This window comes from Pipistrellus hanaki, assembly GCF_964339955.1.
Source record: "Pipistrellus hanaki genome assembly, chromosome: 1".
NCBI lineage: Eukaryota > Metazoa > Chordata > Mammalia > Chiroptera > Vespertilionidae > Pipistrellus > Pipistrellus hanaki.
The window spans coordinates 156,518,998-156,534,041 of NC_140503.1; the positions used below are offsets into that span (position 1 = coordinate 156,518,998).

At 40.2% G+C, this 15,044-nt stretch overlaps 1 protein-coding gene across 2 annotated transcripts in view; it reads left to right on the forward strand.

Moving 5' to 3' along the window:
* Positions 1-12,785, forward strand: part of GPRIN3 (GPRIN family member 3) — a 73,528-nt gene extending 60,743 nt beyond the window's left edge. For both annotated transcript variants that reach the window (XM_084881924.1, XM_084881925.1), the window contains exon 2: positions 1,436-12,785. In XM_084881924.1, coding sequence (XP_084738050.1) covers positions 1,550-3,829 — 2,280 coding nt within the window. In that variant the 5' untranslated portion in view covers positions 1,436-1,549 and the 3' untranslated portion in view covers positions 3,830-12,785. The remainder of the gene's footprint in view (positions 1-1,435) is intronic.
* Positions 12,786-15,044: the final 2,259 nt, after the last annotated feature.

Below are 15,044 nucleotides of genomic sequence, written 5' to 3' on the forward strand. Positions count from 1 at the left end.
GGCCAGGGTAATCGTTTCTTTTAATGGTTGCATAATGTTCTACAGTAGATATATGTCTTGATTATTTTTGCTATTCTCCCAATTCATGGAGATCAACTTGTTTCCAGTTTTGCCTCCACAAATAGTACTTTAGTAAACATACTTGTACCTAAATATATGTATTTAGGTATATCTATAGATAGATAGATAGATAGATAGATAGATAGATAGATATATCCTGGTATTTTGTTTCAATTGGGATCACTGGGTCAATGATATGTTTATTTTTAGTCATAAACATTAAACTGTTTTCCTAAGAAAGCTGTAGCAATACACATTCATACCTACAGTTAATAAAAATACTTTCTTTAGCAAGATGTCTCCCCAGGCTATAGTGTTATAACTGTCTTTTAAAGTTTTTTTTTAAGTGCAGTTGGTACAAAGTAAAATCTAACTGTCACTTTTTTGCATTTCTTTGACTACACATGAATATGATCATCTTTTCATAAGCTTGTTGGTTGTTGGACTTTCGATTTTGCAGATTGCATTTTCATATTCTTTACCCATTTTTTCAATGAGCTATTTTGTCTCCTTGTAAATGTTAAGAGCTTCTACTGTATTATAGATACTTTTTCCTCTCTCCTAGAGCTATAATACAAGCATTTTCCCCCAATTAATGGTATCTTTGCCATGCAAAATTTTTTTACTTTATTTGGATAACTATGCTTATATTTTTCTTATAGCTGATGTATTTTCTGCCTTCCAAAGGAAGTTTATCATCCTTGACCCTAAATTATTTTATGGTTCCTAGATTCTCTTACAGGACATTTCTTGATTGATTAATCTACCTTTTTGGTTTTTGTTTATTTTATATTTTAACCTTTAATCCATTTAGGATTTCTTTTTGGAATTGGTGTAAGATAAAGACCTAGTTTTCTTTTCTTTCAGATGAATAAATAGTTTGATAGTCCCTTATATTAAGTAATGCATCCTTTTGCCACTAAATTGAAATGCCTCTCCAGTTCTACATCGAATCCTCATTTATATGTGGATCAATTTCTGGATATTCTATTTAACAAGTCTGTTTGGGTCCTATATTCAATACTTATTGGTTTAATCAAAGTAGCTTACAGGATTTTCAGAATTTCTGATATCTTGTAAATCAGATTACACAAATGATTTTAAGGTAGTTACCAAATGCTTAGGCAAATACATTAAAAACCTATTTGCTAGACAGCAGTGGAATGCAAAATCAAACTAATATATCAAAATAACTCGTGTATGGTTAAAAAAAAAAATTCCACAATCTACTTTCCATGATCTGTGTATTTTTATACAAACAGATTTGGAGAGGAAAGATTTTTAATGCACGTATGAGCCGTGATACAAGGAACAGGTGTGTCTTCAATCCTTAAATGCTCCGTCATATTAATAGTTCTGTTTCCTTGATTCACAGATCGGTCCTTCAGAGGAGTCATCCCTGATCGTGTCTTCGCTCTGACCTACCACAGCTTCCCAGTGGGACCACTGCTCGGGGGAGAGCTCTGAGGTTTCCCTGAAGAGAAATTCCATGGGGACTGTACCTGACCCTCTAATAATCGCTAAGACTTCCCTGATCACAGCTTCTGGAAAAGACGATGACCTAGGAGAGGTACTGGCTGCCTCCCTTCCGCCTCAACCAGCCCTCCAGAGTAAGAACACAGATGGCCTTTCCAGCAAGCCTCCGGGAGCAGCCCTCAGCCCCAGGGCAGCTTCTGAGGCCCTGATGCAGGCCTGTGAGCATGAGGCCACACGGCCAGACATGTCTTCTCCTGGCATCTTCAATGAGGTGGAGAAAGCACCTCCCGCACTCAACTCCCCTGGCAATACCCGGCGGCCAGGAGACAGCGAGCCCACAGCCCCAACCCCGTGTTCTGCAGCAGCGAGGGATCTCATACACACAGCCTGTACCATGCCAGCCAGCCAGCACACCCACCAGGCCATCCCAGGGGACCAGCCTAATGCCAGCGCCGCCTCAGGATCTGAAGACACCCTGGGGAAATCACAGGGAACCTCGGATGGAGAGCAATCCGAGACGCCGGGTTGTCCTGTGGGAGGCACTTGTCGCAGCAGCCAAGATCAAGTGCCCTGTGATTTTCCTTCTCAAGACACAATCCCGGGAATGGTGCAGACGGCAAACACAGCGCCTGGGGTGCTCAGTCACGCCTCCTCTCCTGCAGGGGAAGGGCAGGGAGCCATTTCCGACTCCAAGACGAGGGCCTGTGACTCTCCAGCTCGAGAAGACGGATGTTCAGGGAACACACAGCCCTCTGCCGCCACCTCAGACACCCAGGCCGCGAGTTCTGTGACACCTCAACCACCCCACCTCCCTGGCAAAGGTTCGGCGTTTCCTCCGGAGCCAGAGGAGACGCTGCTGGCACCACGTTTCAGAGAAGCAAGCACGATGACCCATCAGGCTGAAAATGAGACCAGGGACGTCCCCAGCAGGGCTCAGCAAGATGCGGGGGTGCAGGCCGTGGCGAGTGTGGAGAGCAGGTCGGTCTCTACCAGCCCCAGCATCCTCACCGCGTTCCTAAAGGGAAGCCCTGCTCCCGAGCGTTCGGAACAAGAGCAGCTGCGTGTCCTGTGCCACGGCAGTGGGAGCCACGCTCTGGAGCTGTCCGTCCACAAGCTGCCCCCCCAGGGGTCAGGGCAGTGCCCCGGCCTCATGCCAGAGGTGCGCATCCAGGCAGCTGCAGCTATCTCCACGGCGGCCCAAGGGGGTAGCAGATTGGTGAGCCTGCCAGGGGAGGCCCTCCAGACCTCATCCATCAGCGAGGCATCCAGCAATGCCCAGGACACGTGTACTGAGGATGGGAGGTCAGCGGGGATGACCCCAGGGATGACCTCCAAACAGCTTCCTGCTCATTCTAGCTCCCTGAAAGCTAGCCTCACAGACCAGGTTTCCACCAGCACAGGAAGTCAAAGTGAAACTAGTCACGCCTTGGGGACATTGGACACAAGGCCATCGGAGCTGGCAGCAAAAACCACAAGTGACCACAACTCAGACCCTGATTGCAAACTCTCCGCCTCCTGTGGCCCTGCCGGCCACACTGGCCCGTCAGGGGGCTTGGACCCCACGGATCAAGGAGATGCAAGAGGGAAGAAGCCTGCACCTCTCCCAACAGGAACAGAACAAGGACCTAAAGGCACGGATCTCCTGGAGGGGAAAGCCAGGGCAGAGGCCACCACCCTCCTGCTCCATCCTAAATCTCAAGGAAGCGGAGGCTTGGGGTCAGCTGCCAGTCCCATACCCTCCCCGGTAAGGAATCCCCAGGAGGGTGCCAAGCCGGCCACCAGCCTGAGCCTGCCGTCCGAGTCCATGGGTGGGGACTCCAGCCCCAGTTCGGGCAAGAAGACCCCTTCGCGCTCGGTCAAGGCCAGCCCGCGCCGGGCCAGCCGGGTGAGCGAGTTCCTCAAGGAGCTCAACGTGACGGCGCAGGCGGGGCTCACCCCGGGGGAGAAGAAGAAGCAGCTGGGCGCCGAGGCCAAGCTGCAGCTGAAGCAGTCCAAGCGGGTCCGGGACGTGGTGTGGGACGAGCAGGGCATGACGTGGGAGGTGTACGGCGCCTCCCTGGACCCGGAGTCGTTGGGCGTCGCCATCCAGAACCATTTGCAGAGGCAGATCCGGGAGCACGAGAAGTCCATCAAAGCGCAGAGCGGCCAGGCCCGGAGGTCCATCTCCTCGGACACTTCTTCTTCCCATAAGAAGCTCAAGGGCAGGCAGCACGGCGTGTTCCAGGCCATGCTGCAGAACTTCCGGCGCCCCAACTGCTGCGTGCGCCCCGCCCCGTCCTCTGTGCTAGACTGACAGCGTGTGGGAGCCCCTGTGCCCCTGCAGGGCCTTCCCAAGGGTCCCTCCAGGTCAGAGCGCACTTGGTCCCCCCATCTCTCCATCCCTCATCCCCCCCAGACCAAGCAGAGAAAGGGAGTATCAACTACAGGAAATGGTTACCAAGAATTGTTGGGTCCTCTGATTGGAGCTCTGAGAATTAAAATACTTTTTTCAGCTGGGGATCACACAGGGAAATGAATTTCACTCTGCAAGAAAGAACAAAGCCAGCTCCGCTGAAAGTGCTCCACCTCCATCAGGAGGAAATGAGATTCGCTGGGTTTTTCATATGTTGTTGCTTAGAGAACCAGCACTGTCATTACACGTGTGTCATTTTGTGTCACTGTCTCAATGGAACACACTACGGTATTTCCATTAGAACCCGGCGATGTGTTAAAAATACCAGAAACGCTATGAGCAAAGCCCCCACTACACTTTCTAGTCCTATTGCAACAAGGATGCTGTTACCGTGCAAAATTGAAGTAGCTGATAAGAAACCATCACGGAAAAAAAAAAATTTGACTCATTCCTAGGCCAGAGGACATGAAGTAAAAGCATTTAAATGCATAAGATACCAAATATGAATTGATATTTGTAAACATCTATAGAGAGTCATTTTTGTAAACCTTGTTATACATCTTCATAAATGTAAGGAAGTTAAGATAGGGAAATTAGTTATGCCTTTGAATATGAATATTGCCCACATAACACATGAATTAATAGATACAGATTTTTTCAGCACCAAAGGCAAGATCCATCTCTGTGATTCAGACTAGATTAAATTCCCATTTCCTTACCCCAGAGGAAGTACATGTGGCTGAATTCGTGAAAAAAAGTCATCAAGTTATTGGTAATACTAAATTTTATGTTGTGCAGATGTCCTCCAAAAACATTCTACTGAAATGTTAAGGTTCTGGTTAGGAATAATAAATAACCAGTGAACACTCTTTTCTCCATGTTGAAAAAAAAAAAAAAAAAAAAAAAAAGACAGAAAAATTTCCTGAGTAACAAAAACAGTGGGTTTCATTTAAACTGCAGTAAACAGGACGCAGTTTGTGTGTTTCTTTTGATCTGGTTCAGTAAATTCCAATAGAAAATGTAGTCCACAGCAAATAGAACACAAGCTTCCTTACAGTTTTGGGGTGTAGACTAATATCATGTCATTGCTTACGTTTCTAATCTATAGCAATAAGGTAACCTCTGCAAATGTTGATTTTAAGAGAAATGCCATCATATCTCATCCTTCAAACCCAATAAAAGAGAGGCTCTTCCTAAAGCACAGTTTGAGCTTTGGTCCTGGAGAACATGGGCACCTGTTTGAGCTCAGCCCCCTCCTGCTTCCAGAAATGGCCCTGTCCATGGGATCCATGAGTGTCTTGCAGGCACTGGGCTAGGTTGACCAGCGGTGGCTTGAGAAGTGGGGTAGTGAGGAAGAGGGGAAGGAGCTAGAGCCCTGGAAAGGTTTCCCCTCCTGGATTCGTTGTAGGGAGATCGCTGTTCACCATCTTGCATTGAGAAAATCAGATTGTTAGATGTTGAAGAAGCACTGCTTGCCTTCACTAAACTCACTCTCCTAGAGGAGACAGATGGCCATGTATTCCCTCTCCGGATACTCATAAAGGCCATTTTTGCACGGACTCAAAGTCCTGTTTTGGCATTTTTTAAAAATTCTTTTTGGCATATGCTGAACATATTGGAGGAAATCATACTTGAACTTTAATACAAGCTACGCTGGACACAACCTAAATTAGTAATAGCCATGGATTTCTTTCAAAAATGATTGGACTGTATACAGGGCCTGCATAGTAGACCACAATCACAGCATTCTCAGAGCCTGAGAATGGTACTTAACGGAGGTTGTATTTGGAATTTATAATGAATCTTTTCATGATATAATTTTTAGTTTCTTAACAGTTGGCCTCTATTAAGAATGCTGTCTAAAATAGAAATCGCCATCAAATTAGCAATCACATTATTATTTAATGATTAGAGATTTTGTCTAAAATCTCTTTTGGCCTTAAATATCAATTTGTGATTATGTTCATGTCACTGCTGTCAGAGATGCCTTTTCCAGGATGTAATCTCACTCCTGTCTCTCGCTCCCCTTGTCATCTCCCTCACACGTTGTCGCACGTGCTGTGTACACACAGAGAACACCCTGTGTACACAGTGGCAGCTGTCAGCAGCACCCACTGCAGCTGGGTGGGCCCAGGTAATCCTCTGTGCAAAGTGGCTAGAACAGGCTGTTCCTGCATTAACATAGGAGAAAAGGAAGAATTCAGCATCTGGTAATAATATTTATTTTCATGTGTTTGGAGTAACCACATGACTTATACATAGTTAAATGAGGCAGAGGCCTCAAAGAGTTGTCGGCATTTGTTACACATTAAATCAATTTAAAATTAAATTAATTAGAACTAAACTTGGAGGTGTAGTTGTGCCTCTCGGTAAAACTTAATGTTTGAGAGAGTAACTTTCACTGGTTTTCCTTGGTGCTGGTACTAACCCTGACTTCTTAATCTTTAATTCTTTATTACTTATCTTTACTTCTGCCACACTGTAGAAATTGTCAGAAAATATTTCAAAAGCTTTCTTGTTTTGTTGTTTATTGAATATTATAGAAGGAACAGGTTGTAAAAACAGTAACCGAGTCCAACCGGTGTGGCTCAGTGGTTGAGCATCAATGTATGAACAAGGAGGCCACAGTTTGATTCCTGGACAGGGCATATGCCCAGGTTTCAGGCTTGATCCCCAGTGGGGGGTGTGCAGGAGGCAGCCAATCAATGATTCTCTCTCATTACTGATGTTTCTATGTCTCTCTCCCTTTCCCTTTTCTCTGCAATCACTAAATATATATATTAAAATAATAATAATAATAACAGAAATAGATCATCAAATGGATAAATAAGATAGGAGCCTATTCAAAACAACCATGTTTTTACATTAGATACCCTGCGTACTCTCACAGTGAAACCTTGATTTGAAATGTTGCCTTCACTTTGTGACACAGCATAAACACTCACTATGTCATTCATGACTCCTTAGGTTCACTCAATAAATGGGGTTGCAAAACAACTTGAATGGCAGACTCTGAGAACTTGTTTGGCTATTCCTTACCTGCAGGACACGCATTGGGTTGAAAGTTGTTTGTTTTTGTCCTTAATTTCTTTGGTTATGGTTTGATTCTTCTTAATGCATTTTAGTTGTTGAAATAAATGAAGCAAGTGTTTTATTAAGTAAATAAATATGAAATGTTTCTTGAACCAGCAGTAAAAGAAAGATGAGCTAGAACACAGAGTCTGGAAGGAAATGAAACATTTGAAATGTTAAGAGGCCAAGCAGCTTTCTCAGTACACAATAGATGTTTTAATTTAAATCATGATTTTCCTATTTTTATGATGACAAGAAAATGCCATCCTTTCAACTGTCATATATTTATCTTTAATGCTTTTCTAATTTTGTCTTTCTTGTTTAATGGTTTTAATGCACAGACCAATTACTTCACATATAGTAAGCTCCTAATTAGCCTCTGTGTGCTTTGGATCTGTGGCATGAGTTGGATATTTTATTAGGTTAAAGCTAACCAGAAACCTTTTTGTTTGCATCCAAAATAATATATTTATACCCTATCTGAGAATTATTTTCTACCTTAGTATGTATAGACACATTGAATACTATTTGATTTTTTATGTTTTTTTAATCTTTAGAATTATCTGATACTCATTATTTCAGATACCATGCTATAGATTAAATATCAAAATTTAAATGAGTTTGACTGAATATGCATGTATAACACATAACCTGGAGCTTGAATTTTGAAACTGAATCTTAATAGGATTGAGCTATGGTCTTAAAATAGAAAGCCAGAAAGAAGTTCCTATCATTCTGGAATACCTGTGTATACCACGTGAAAAATATACTATGACATGACTTTAAAATGTGTTTACAGGGGATCTATATAAGTATGCTATTAATGTAAATTGTTTGGCCTTGGCTGTATCTGCTCTGTTTTACTGCCTAAATGTGAAAATGTTCCTACTACATATTGTACATGTGTTAAAAGATTTGTCCACTTCTAGTACCATATAACTCACCACATCCCTTGTCTACTTTTTAAAAATCAATATAAAGAAAAACAGTGCATTAGCATAAGGTTTGCATATATGTACATGTGTTTTTACTGAAAATTAGGCACTTGTAGCCTTTCGTAGACCTCTACTTGTCTGATTGATCAATCATCTACAATGCTGCCATGGAGATGATGCTGTTTATTCTCTCCTGCTTTGTCCTAACTGGTGTTTGAGAAATGAGGCCTGTGAATTTCCCTTTGTGATAACTATACAGTGAACTCAGCAGTCTCTTGACGAATGAGCTGACCATCTTGTCCCCTCCCTTGTTTTTTCTATACAGTAAATCAGAAATCTTGTCCACGTTTGCTTCAGTATTTACTATTTTATATTCATATCTGAGCATTTGTTTCCTGTTAGCAATGCTTCGTGTGTGAAGCCCTTTTGGTTGAATCGCTCCAAATGCTGGTCAGCTGCTGCCACTTGGCAAATGACAGGTGACTGCAGAATCTCCTGCCCATCCTTCCTAATGAAATTCTGCAACTGGCTGAGTAATTATAACTGTCATCTGTGCAGACACATGGACTCAGGATGGCTACAAAATTTTAGACATTTTTTCAAAAAAGGAAAAAATAGTCCTGTAAATATTGAAACAGATGCTTATGAACTTTATCCTACTCTTGGGGGGAAAAACTCTCCTTAGCAACAGAAATCAAATAAACTTGATTTGCAATGACCAAGGACCTAGATGGAGTGGATGAAGGTGGGAAAATTCTGTCTCACAAATAACCAGAAGTCATGACAACTACTTTTAACTGTGAACATTCACCAGCTAACCTACTCACTTGCCACAACCAAAAAACCTCTCTAAGTAAATCCAATACATCTGTATATATATGTAGGTAGAAATAACAAAATAGCCTAAAAAATTACTGTTGGCTCTTAGGTAATCAAAGTGGTGATCATTTTAAAAGACATTTAAATAACCATGGGCCTTGCTGAAATGACTATGGAGGCCAGAATTGTGCAACGAAGTGTTATTTACAAGTTTAGTATGTGTGTGTGTGTTTTTTAAGTCCCAGATATCTCAGAAACTAATCATGAGAATAAAGACTGTTGAATATGAAATCAAAGCCAAGCAATAATGTGCCAAAAAGAGGCAGTTATACCAGCAAGTGCATCTACTATGGGCACACCACTCTATAGTCATGGTCTGCTCTGAGAAGACTTTAACCCACAGGATAAAAGATGTAACGGCTTCATTTCTCCTTTCTTACTGAAAAAGCTTGATTATGAGATTATTAAAGAGATACAACACCCGTGAGCATTACTAGGGATATGGTTAGCAGCCCAGACAGAAAAGGAGTCAGAAAGCCTTGCTAGCTTAAAACTCAAGACAGCTCCACCTGGAAACTTGGAGAAATGGGGAAATTAAACATATGGTAATTATTCTTCCAGGACACTTGGCATGTAAAGCAATTGGATTAATTCCGCCTGGAGGATTGCCCACCTTAGCTACGAAAACATGGTTTTCCAAATGTAAAGTAACTAAAACATGAGTACTTATATCAAAAGGGGCCTCAAATAATGCCTTACAGAAAGAAAAGGATGTTCCCGATGGGCATTCCTAAGTACTACTTCTTCATCAAGTATCTTGTTGAGTTCAAGCTCAACTCCACTGGCTGCAAAACAGTCGGAATGAAAGTCACAAAATTTGCACTTCAGAAAAAGGTACTGATGATCAGCCAGCGTGCTGATAATTATGATGATACACCAGTGGTTTAAGTGTGTTAAGGAGAATTAAATGGGAGAGAAACGCAGACTTCTCTTTTGATTTCTTAAGATGTGGGTATGTCATTCGCTTATTTCTGGGGTGAAAATTATATCTTGCTTTTTGACTTTGCTGCTAGCATTACTCTTTATTACTTTCAAAATTAAATTGTCTATTCTTTAGAAAAACTTTTAAGCAGTTATACAATTTTTTTCTGGTTCTTATCATTGCTTTTAATATCAAGTAAAGACTATGTATAGAGTAAATATATTAGATGAGTAAAAAAGCCTATCCAGGTTTATCAGTAAATTTTAATGATTTTTTTATTAGATTCCTTAATGTTTATTTTAACTGCATTTTTTGAGTAAAATTATTTTTCATAATGTTTTCCATCATATCTTAAAGTGATATTGATAAATCAGGAGATTGCAGTATTATAGTCATACTCCTGAATCCCTACAGGAGAGGAGAGACTAATTCTTGTATTAAGGGCATCTTGAGATACCTTAACTGAGGTTGAGAAGGTCAATGGGGCCTGAAAACTCAAGAATACTTACTAACAATTACTAGATGTCTAAATGTATTTATCTCTGCTGTACTAATATGTTGTGAACAATATGTTGTGCATAATACTGTAGCTGGTGGTGGTATGTCAATACATTCTGTAGGTGTGTATGGTCTGCCAGTGGTTGGTTTTCTATTTTTATGTGTAGAAAAAATAACATGCCATATCCCATTTTAAGGCCAAGTTCAGTCATAAGGTAGGCACATGTACAAAAGTGAATAAAGCCAACAAAAGTGTGCATGTGTATTCAGTAACAGTCCTTTCATTTTTGGAGGTCAGAAAGGGCTGTTGGTTTTTTTAATCATCTTCAAAAGTAGATTACATAATTATCACAAAGACTGAATATAGTAATCAGTACATTGGCATGTTACTAAACATGCCAGGGCTAATTAACCATGCCATTAGTCACAGGTAAGGTCAGTTCTTTGACCACTGGGATGATTTACATTCCTCACACATCCTCTCCATGTTAAGTGTGTGACTAGGATGTACATACTATGGGTGTGATTGTGTACATACCTCGTATGAATTATCTAAATCCTCAAAGCAGCTATGGGAAAGCAGGAAGAAGAAACCTTTGTTCAAAAGCCTCAAAAGGGCTAATCAATGTGTATTTTTATTTTCTACACATAAAAATGTGTACACCACATACTGTAAATAGCTTGCAGACATAAATGCATTTTATCCATACTAGTATATTTAAGTAAATCACAAAACAACTCATTGAAAACTGCATTTTTCTATGGCTGTTCTGTTTTACACATACTAGTATTAGTATCTGGTCAGATTCTCCATTAAAATGGTGTTACTCCCTCGTAGCAGATTTGGAAAATTAGGAAAGCTCCACTGGGCCACAGAAATCTACTTAGCATCTTACTGAGGCACACCCTGTTCCAGAGCAGCTACAAAGGTTTAATACTGTTTCTTTAAGCACCTAATTTTATATCTGAAAATGGCAAATACTGGGGAAAACCAATTATGTTTTGTAGACTCTGTTTGTACATTTATTAGTGTATTTATTTGCATAGGCTGATAAAAGCCCTACATTTTTTTAAAGGATATATCTCTAGATTTCAAGAGTGTAATAATCACATGAAGTGAAAAATGATTGTACACATTCTTTTTTTTTTCTTTAAGATTAGCCAAACAATGTTTAGCAACACCAAAGAGAAGTTTAAAGAAAAAAATTGTTTTAATTATATAATAGATGATGTTGGTAGGACAATTGGATATGAACAGTTGTGAGCTCTTTAAGACGGATTCAAATAAATTATTATTATTAATAATAGGTGATACTGTGTGGACTTGATAACAAGATTATAGTCATTAACTAGCAAATGTCAACACTGGACAACATTTTTCAATTTGTCACAATTCCAATCTGCGAACTGATGTTGTTTGAGTTTCTATCATTTCTTCTGAAAGGAAATACACTATTAAAATAAAAAAGTCTGATCTGGTCCCTAAAACCTAATATGATTTGACCCCAATTCCTTGACATTAAAACTTATGTTGACTAAGTATTTGGTTTAAGATATGAGGGGGAAATATCAGAATTTTCCATTAACAGAGAATTCTGCATGGTAAAGTACAAATATAACCACTTCTCACTAGAAAGTAAACGATGCCATTTAATATGCATTTGTATTTTAGAGAATGAATGTGCCATCACTATATGTAAGATAAAAATAAAAGGTTAACCAACCATAAGAACACTATAGTTACAACTACAGCTGGCTCTGTTTTTTAACTAATAAAAACATACTTGTTTAAAAAGAACAGCATACCTGAATTCTTGATTTTTTGTCAATATTTACTGTTGCTTAGAAGATAAATTTATGTAATTATTTTAGAAAATGTGTTTTAATTCAAGTGCCACCCCCCCCAAAAAAATAGCTATCAATGTGAGAATCATTCATGTTTGTAAATACTCAGCTGAGAAAAACCAAAAGTGTAGTGTAGATTAAATCACTGAAGATATAGTAATACCAAAAGAAAATTCCATTTATGAATGTGCCAATATTAATATCTAAAGTTGCCTCCTCATCCTAGCCGGTTTGGCTCAGTGCATAGAGCATCAGCCTTTGGACTGAAAAGTCCCAGGTTTGATTCCCATCAAGGGCATATGCCCAGGTTGCAGGCTCAACACCCAGTGTGGGGCATGCAGGAGGCAATCAATCAATGATTCTCATCATTGATGTCTCTCTCTCTCCCCCCCCTCCCTCTCTCCCCCTTCCTCAACAAATATATTTAATTACTTCCTCATGATGTCTATATACAAAATCATAAAAATGGTTTATTCGAGAAAGTCCCCATCCTCCAGAAATTGACCTACCAATTAAATTTTATTTCCTAGAAAAAAGATGAAATGTTATGATTTATAGATTAAGATTTTTAAATTATATACTCTTCTTTCTTCATTTTGGATTTGATTTTTGAATGGATGAATGAATGAAATTCAACTGATGACTTACTTTTACCCTTTAAAATTTTCAAATATTTTTTGCATTTCATTTTCCATAATAAATGTAACAGATGAAAATTTACTGTGCTTTTTGTCATTATTGTTACTGATTTTGCCACTGCTATTGAAATTGCCCTTTGAGCCCTTAGGTGTTTATAACCAATTAATTTTCAGTGTGACACATTTCTACTAGGAACCTACAGTGGAGTTGAATTTCCATCGAATCAACAATACATACCTGCAGTCATCAGAAGCAGTGGATTTTCCTGCTCAGTCGTGTGTGTGTGTGTGTGTGTGTGTGTGTGTGTGTGTGTGTGTGTGCGCGCACACGCGCGCACGTGCACATACATTTGCTCTTGTTTGGTGAGAATAGTGAGAGGTTAACATGCATGAAAATACTGGAAGGGGTTTAAATGACAAGGCCCATCCACTCTTACAGTGGCATGGACCATCTGTATTCAAGCTTATATTGTCTCATGTCTGGGTTTAGCTGCCTCTTTTCCAGGACCATTCAGGTGTGTGCTGTGGATATCCAGCCTCTCTCAGCAAAGTCAGGATCCTGCTATCTAGATTCTAGGAGATAGAAAGCCCAGCCATGCCTTCCAATCCAGCGTACCTATTAATAAAACTAAGACTTTAATTGGACCCCTTTTTCCTGCATGAGTCTGATTTCAATTCATCAAAGAACTGTAGAGCAGAGTGGTTACAAGATTTATGAACCCCAAATCCCAAAAAATGATTTAGTGAATTTTCTGTGAACTTTCAACAGTAGTTGTTTTAAAACTTCCAAGGGCCATACACTCCCTCAGTTACTCTGTGTGTATAAATACACACTGTTTCAGACTAAAATAGTGTCCTAGGGCTGCCATTATCCAAATCATATACTTAGACATTGATTCTTGGCAAAATTCAACCTCAAATGTTTCCAAAGATATGAATGCTATTCGTGGAGAAGTTAGATCAGGCAGGAGTCTTCATGGGGGCTGAGATTATTTGTCTTAGGCTGGTAGCTGATTATGTCCCACCAGCAGGTGTTTTTTCCCATTAGGTGCCATTTCCAGCCAACTGTTCTTACTCATCCACATCTTTCCTGTTGAGTAGTAAACATGAGAAGTGCCTATTTAGCATAACTGGGTTTCACTGGACTTACTGTGCACTCAAAATACTTCTTGTTTCTTGTGAAGTTTCTGCCTCTTGTGACCCACACAGGATCTCTTTCAATCTACCACACATCCTTAATGAACCCAAGAGTACATTCTTTAATCTTTCTCAAGACCATCCACAACTGTCAGTGAGCTAAATTACAGAATTCTAAAATCTTTAGACCCTTGGAATGATCCAAATGTTCTGCAGCCAGTTTTTCTAAATATATCACCGAGGAGTCACATAGTCAAAATTCAATTTGTCAGAATAGAAGCTGAAAGTGCTCAGAGAGATTTATGGTGGGAGTATAGGCATTTCAGAGATATTTCCTACATTTATTTTTTATTCCTCTTGACACCTCTCAATCAAACTGCATAAGAACATTGGCCTGCTATTCAGAACAGAAAGAAAAGAAAACTAAGCAGAATGTTATTGTCAAAGATATTATAGGTGTTTAAAAGCAGGATACATTTCTTAAAAAGCTGGAAAGTATTTGCTTGTTATCTATGCTCTTTTTGTCCAAAGTCAATACAAAGAATAATGGCTATGTGCCAGACGTTCTGCTGGGCACTTCCACATATGTCTCAACCTTGGCAGGTATTGTATATAAATCCAATCCATATGAGTTGGATGTTCAAAGAAATATATTAGTAAATACTCAGGTTTAGAACAAGAAAAAAACCACTGAATTCAAATTTCAACTTTAAATATATTTTTATTGATTTCAGAGAGGAAGGGAGAGTGAGTGAGAGATAGAAACATCAATGATGGAAGAGAATCATTGATTGGGTGCCTCCTGCATGCCCCACACTGGGGATTAAGCCACAACCCAGCCATGTGCCCTATCTGGGAATCAAACCATGACCTCCTGGTTGATGTCAAACCACTGAGCCATACCAGCCACACTCAAATTTCAACGTTAAAGTTAAATACATTGGCAAAATTATTTAATGTTTTTGACCCTCAGTGCAGTCATCTGTAAATTTCAGATAACAATACATACATTGCAAAATTGAGTGGTTTAATGACAGGTCCTCCCCCTTTGCTTTGAGTTTTGCTTTTTGCTTGATCTACTAGAGGCCTGGTGCACAAATTCGTGCACCGGTGGGATCTGGCCACTCACCCCATTGTGGGCTGATTTGGGCTGGGCAGGCAGGGGCAAGGGGCCACAGGCAGTTGGCCAG